Below are 6,225 nucleotides of genomic sequence, written 5' to 3' on the forward strand. Positions count from 1 at the left end.
ATGCACATTATGTATAGTATCATTCCTCTGTAGACATCTCAGTAACTCTGTAAACCTATTAGAAATGCAATAGTCTAGTGTTAGTCCTATATCACGCCAACGCTCCCATAATGGGAACAAGCAATAAAATAATTACTATAATATCAAATTCGATCTTTGTAATAAATATTTCCTTTCCAGTCAGAAATGAGTTACATAAAAGTTTCAACACAAAAATTAGCATTCCTCAGGTAGTGGCAGGCAATGGGTTAACAGTGAAACCAACATTTTTTTCTGAATGACATGACTTAACAGCGAAACCTACATTTAATCTCCAAATAATGAGTTACATGAAAAATTGAAACTTTACACAAAACTTTGTATTCAGTATACTCCTGTGTCAAGTACAAGAGAACAAAGTGAAATTTTTAAAAAATATGCATCATTGTTGTTATTCCTACAACCATGCAAAATGCGACGTTACACTGGAAATAGGTGGATACTACTTCGAAAAATATAAATTTGTTCAAAAAGTAATGTTGCCACCTTATGGGAAAATTTCCAAAAAAAAATAGTTTCTTGTACCAGCCTTACGGATGATGAACCAAATTTGCAGAGAAGCACAAAAAATAAAAGAAAATGTGCCTCCAATCCTGTAATTTTGAAGAAAGTATTTCAACTCTTTAGTAAATAAATTTCAGGTAATTTTAAATTGTTCAAAGTTGTGAACAAGTTTATTTTTGACATTATACCTAAAAGTAATACTCAGCAAACGCGGTGGTTGAAGTTGCCACGTGGTGGTAGGTTTATTAAAAACCAGCTGTCTCACAGTGCATAATTTCTGAAACCAGCTGCCCTCTAAAGGTTAAGGAAACTGAACCAAAAAAAAAATGGTTAAAAGTATAAACGTGAGATTAGTACGAGACACACTGAATGTCCACGTAAGGAGATTTATGCTTTGTCAATATTAATATTCCTAGATCATTAACTTTATTTCATCATCAAACTCTTGACCTGTAACCAGGGATAGAAGAAAAACTAATTCAGGCACCAGCTTCTTGTGTATTGCAAAAATGGTCTAAGAAAGCCATGAATCCAAGTAAGATATAGCTGCACATTTTGAAATATAGCCTGAAAACATTAAATTTATTAATATTAGATTGTATTAAAAGTAATTAATTCTTGCACCAGTGCCATTCCTATATAAAGAGTAACTGTAAGGACATACTTAGCAATACATAATAATATGCAGCTGGCACAAGTAAAAAAATTACAATGGCATATTTATTATTCTAACTTAATAATACAGACAACACAAACATTAAGAAAACCCATTCTACTCTCAATTTTTTTAAATATAATTGAAATTTCCATAAATTCAAAATTTTCTCAGGTGCTACGGTGAGGGGCATCCTGTATTTTTCTACCCCTGCCTATAACTAAAAAGTTTAGTACAACTTACCTAGTGAAGTGTTTCACCACTTCAACAATAGTTGGAGAGCCTTTTCCAAGTGGAGACTGAAAGAAAAAAAACAATGTTAAACACATGAAATCAAACCCAGAGGGACAGTCTGAATTAATCATTGTATACAGCCATCTTTTATATGGTTCGATTTCAATTTACCTCAGTTAACACACACTTCAGTCTTGTAGCGATTTCTTACTGCATGTTTTCTGGAACATTTTTTCACTTATGGGCCACACTTGAAATTACCCAATTCAAAAAAAGTTGCTAAATGGTCATGGATTTCACTCCCAACTTTTTATTCTGATAGATACATGGTCCAATATGACAAATGTGTAATATTACACTGGTCCAACAAATGTGAAAAGTTACAATTTTTTGAAAATTGAAGATTTTCAGATATTGGATGGTCTAACGAACGCACCATGTGACAAAATATACCATATCTCTGAAACGATGTGGAATATTGTGATTTAGAAATTGTTGGAAAGAACAGCCACAGGCTGAACCCCGCCCATTAATAAAGGAAAATTGAAATCTCAACAGAAAATAACTTACCATTCTTTCCTACCCAGAAAGTAGGTGATGGCCACTTGAGCCAATTGTTTGATAGGGTATCTCAGGTTTTACCACAATGAAAATTGTTACACAGCATAATCAATACATGTTCAACATATTAAAAAAACTGAAAGATGCCTGAAGTTGAATTTATTTTATTACATCACATTATTTTCTGTAAGATTCTTGTACTTTCTGAGCAGGTAAGAATGGTAACAGTTATTTTCTGTTAGGACTGTCCTCTTCCTCTCCAACACCTAAATCATCACAATATTCCAGTTTGTTTCAGATATATGACAAGTTAATACTACACATTTGTCACATTGAACCAAGTATCCAACAGTAAAAACAGTTGGAAGGAAATCCATGACCAAGATGCAACCTGCTCTGGGTGATTTTGCACGGAATGGCCCTATGTTCATATACGAGGCTTTGAGAGCAGCCATTTAATTACCATGCGATGCATCAGGAATTTATCACAATGAGCTATTCTCATTAACATTGACAGCAATTACATATTTGGATGAAGTAACAAACTTATCGCATGATTGCCAGGTGGATGTAACACTATTTTCATGAAAATTTCTAAGCTTCTTTTCTATGGTTTTCAGTAATTGCACCACAAACCATTCACGGTAAGGTTAAACAAACGGTTGTAATTTGGTGTCTTAATTTAGTTCTTTAGGTATTGGAACATTATTTCACACACCATTTACACAATCCCCATACCATTCACGGTAAAGTTAGGTACAGCAAAAAGTTAATTAGATGTCGTAATTTCAGTATTGGAAAAACGTAAAGGTAAAACTGATAGCATCCCAATGGATTCTTCATTTTTACACAAGAAATGACTTACCGAAATGAGTTTCTGTAGCATTTAGAAGTTCTTGTTGGTATTTTCTTCGAGAAAAACTGATGTCCTCATATGCTAAATTGAACAAAATGAGTGTTAATGGAACCTAGCAGGTCTAAATTAACCTCGTAGGCATACCTTGTGCCCGTGATGACTTTTGGGGCTACCCCTGGATGGCTTTTGGGGCTAACGTCGATGGTTATCCTGTGTGTCAAAAACAGACTTTTTTTGGGGGGAAAAAAGCAAAACAGCACCTTGAAGAATCTATCACAATGCAGAATACGTTAACATGAATGTTAAAAATGACGAAATAAAGGGTGTTGGGGTGCTATCGAAGTTTTACCCAGGTAAATAATGAGCAGTCTGGTAAAAATTTACTATCCTTCGGACACCTAATTTTTTCGTTTCGTCAATTTTTGACATTCGTACTTACGTATCTGCTTCGCGGAACATTCCTGAAGGTGTATCAACGTTGTTTTGATGAAATTAATTACAATTTTTCACATTACCAGTACGTCTTTCTGATAGGCCTTTTTGCTTGCCTGAGACGAACTAACCTGACCACGTGCCAATGGTTCGTGGGGCTAGCGCCAATGGTTCGCAATTATTTCCAATTTCTAGATCCTGATACAAACACGACACCAAATTTTAACTATGTTTCCTAACCTAACAGAACTAACCTATCCACATGCCAATGGTTCGTGGGGCTAGCTATTCTCCATCGGAGAATTAATTTTCAACGAACATGAATTTCAGCTATGAAACATTCCCACATAACACAAAACACCTTCCCGATGTTAGACAATGCTACAGGAACTTATTACGGTAAGTAGTTTCTTCTGTAAAAATAAGTAAGTGTGTCTGAAGGATAGTAAACAAGTACCCCATTTTTTTTTTAATGTCTACAAGTGACCCCCAAATTTTAACTTCAGATTAGTGATCAGGAGCCCAAAATCATTAAGTATGCGAAATATGAACAAAATCGGGGAATGGTCTGGTATTGTAAAATTGCTACAAATTTTGTTCCTACGAGAATGCGATACAGTTTTAAAAAAAATTCACCCACACTTCTTGCAAAACTGCGTGGTTGGAAACGCTGACGGGGTTACATCATAAAATGTACGGCATACGGTTCAAGTAGAAGAAGCAAACAAGCAACGGTCATTGTGCAACGGAGAGATATCTCCTCAAAAATACATGAATTCCAGGTCGAATACATTCAACGATGCAAGAAAATACCTTCACGAACTTTGGAAATAAACTAATTTCCGTAATTAGTTTCTCCAGTAAAATTGAAGAATTAAGTAACGGATTTCTTCAAATTTACAGGAGAAACTACTTACTAAAATCAGTTTCTGTAGCATTGACGAGGTTCTTAACAGGTATTTTCTTTCGCGGAAACTGAAAATTTCACTATTGAATGCTGCAGAACAAGAATCACTTTTTATGTAAGGAACTTGCATTTCCATTATGCACCTGCAGATGGCGTGAGTGTCGAAAGTCACGTGGTCTCACCAGTGTTGCCAAACTTTACTTTCTTTTTTTAACCATACTTATCTAACCTAACCTTGTCGGAAATGGTCCGTGGGGCTATCGTGGATGGTTTGTGATGACAATGAACACGAAAGTAGGTATTTTTCAGTTAAGAAGGTTGAAACACTGCATACCCACTCCCAATCAACAAAACACAAGCACTACGTGCAATGATCCATGATGAGTGCAGGCCATATTGTCTGTTACCCAAGCAGAACAAGGAAGACAATGACTTGTAATACGAAAAGTTGACACTATTTTATGGAAAAAGGCATAACTTCACCTTAAAGAATCTTCCGCAATGCAGAATAGATAAGTATCAATACTAAAATTAACGAAATAAACGAGAGAGGTGTTCGGGCTATATCACAATTACTGTGTTCATGTCATGCACAGGTTTGAACTCATCTTATGTGATATAACAGCAGTTTTTCTCAGTACATGAGCACAGGGCATTCTTTGTACACGTGTTACCTTATTATTTTGCACTATCATGTGAATAACTACAGAATTTGAATAATTTTATATATTTTACGTATTATATTATTTTACTAGGAATATTGACAACTTAAACTATGATTTTGAAAAATTGTTATGAGAAAAAATATTAGGAAATTCAACTGCTACGAACGCATCAGAAAATATTTTGTAGTTCAACTCCTCCCCGAAGATGCCTCAAGCTGCAAATGTACGTACATGGACTATCATTGTATCTAGCATTAGTATACATAACACGTGGGTGAACGTTCTCAAGAGGAACACGTGGGTGAACATTCTCAACACTAAGAAAATAAATTTGTTGAAAATTATCAAATAAACTATTACCAACCGAAACACGCTGTAAAACCACTTCAGTCTTATGACTATCGTTCCATTAACTCCACCTTGACTCATGCTTGAAAAGTTTCAAAAGCACATGGTGATTCGCATTGATTCGGTAATCAATAGAGTCCATACAAAAAAAAGGGGGGGGGTGAAAATCTCACGTAAAGTTTCTTCAGGCATGAAAACTAGAAAAACTTTATCGCAAATCCATACCAAAATGTGTTAATCACTCCCAACGATAATGCTTGAAAAACTTCACTCAACACTACCGGAATACCAAGAATTTCCTGCGAGGTCCATGCCGTCAAATACTAAAATTACTTCAAATAACAACAACTTATTTGCTCCTTAGGTAAATAAGATTGATACTGAAATACTTAATTATTTCTTGCAACAATACTACACAAAGTATTTTAGATTCACTGCTAGTTACCAAGAATGTTGCCCCACGTGGTGAACGTCCATCTTGCGAGTGCCGCACGCAAAGCAGGATATAAGAGAATAGAGAAAACCATTACGCATATATAATTTAAGATATTTAAAGGAAATGGCTTACCGCTCTTGTCTTCTGTTGAAATATTCGTGCAAGATTTGCGTCCTTTCCTTGCAGATACGAAAATACCAACGAATTCACTGTAGGATCGTTAGTACCCGCCATGTTGTCAGACCGATGAATAAAAATGCGCAGACAGAACGAAGGACAGGGCTTCTATGATAAACTCAATTCAGTGCTCAGCGCAGACAAAACTCGGCGGAAGTAATTGGCGAGCCTAGGAAATGTTGCCCACCACATGTATGGGGGTCTCCCTTATCGCACAACACTTCAGCATCCTTTCATTAGCTTAGTTTAGTTCTCTTAGTATAAATAATAAATTTTCAGTCCATTTATGCTAATAGAACCGAAAAACCTAACAACGTAGACGTAGTCATTACTTGTCTCATGTCAGAACGAGAGTTTGCTGCAGTGTTGTGCGATAAGGGAGACCATACGTATGGCTTCAAGCGCTTCAAG

The 6,225-nt window shown here is 35.7% G+C and overlaps 1 protein-coding gene across 3 annotated transcripts in view; it reads right to left on the bottom strand.

Annotated features, from left to right (window-relative positions):
- Window positions 1-5,944, bottom strand: part of LOC146002601 (uncharacterized) — a 43,642-nt gene extending 37,698 nt beyond the window's left edge. For 2 of the 3 annotated variants that reach the window (XM_083140557.1, XM_083140556.1), the window contains exons 1-2: window positions 5,770-5,944; window positions 1,442-1,497 (exon numbers count right to left, since the gene is read on the bottom strand). In XM_083140557.1, the coding sequence (XP_082996683.1) occupies window positions 1,442-1,497; window positions 5,770-5,871 (158 nt within the window). In that variant the 5' untranslated portion in view covers window positions 5,872-5,944. The remainder of the gene's footprint in view (window positions 1-1,441; window positions 1,498-5,769) is intronic. The other variant, XM_083140558.1, reaches the window with a different exon arrangement.
- Window positions 5,945-6,225: the final 281 nt, after the last annotated feature.

Source organism: Lepisma saccharinum, chromosome 18, assembly GCF_977018435.1.
Source record: "Lepisma saccharinum chromosome 18, izLepSacc3.1, whole genome shotgun sequence".
Taxonomy (NCBI): domain Eukaryota; kingdom Metazoa; phylum Arthropoda; class Insecta; order Zygentoma; family Lepismatidae; genus Lepisma; species Lepisma saccharinum.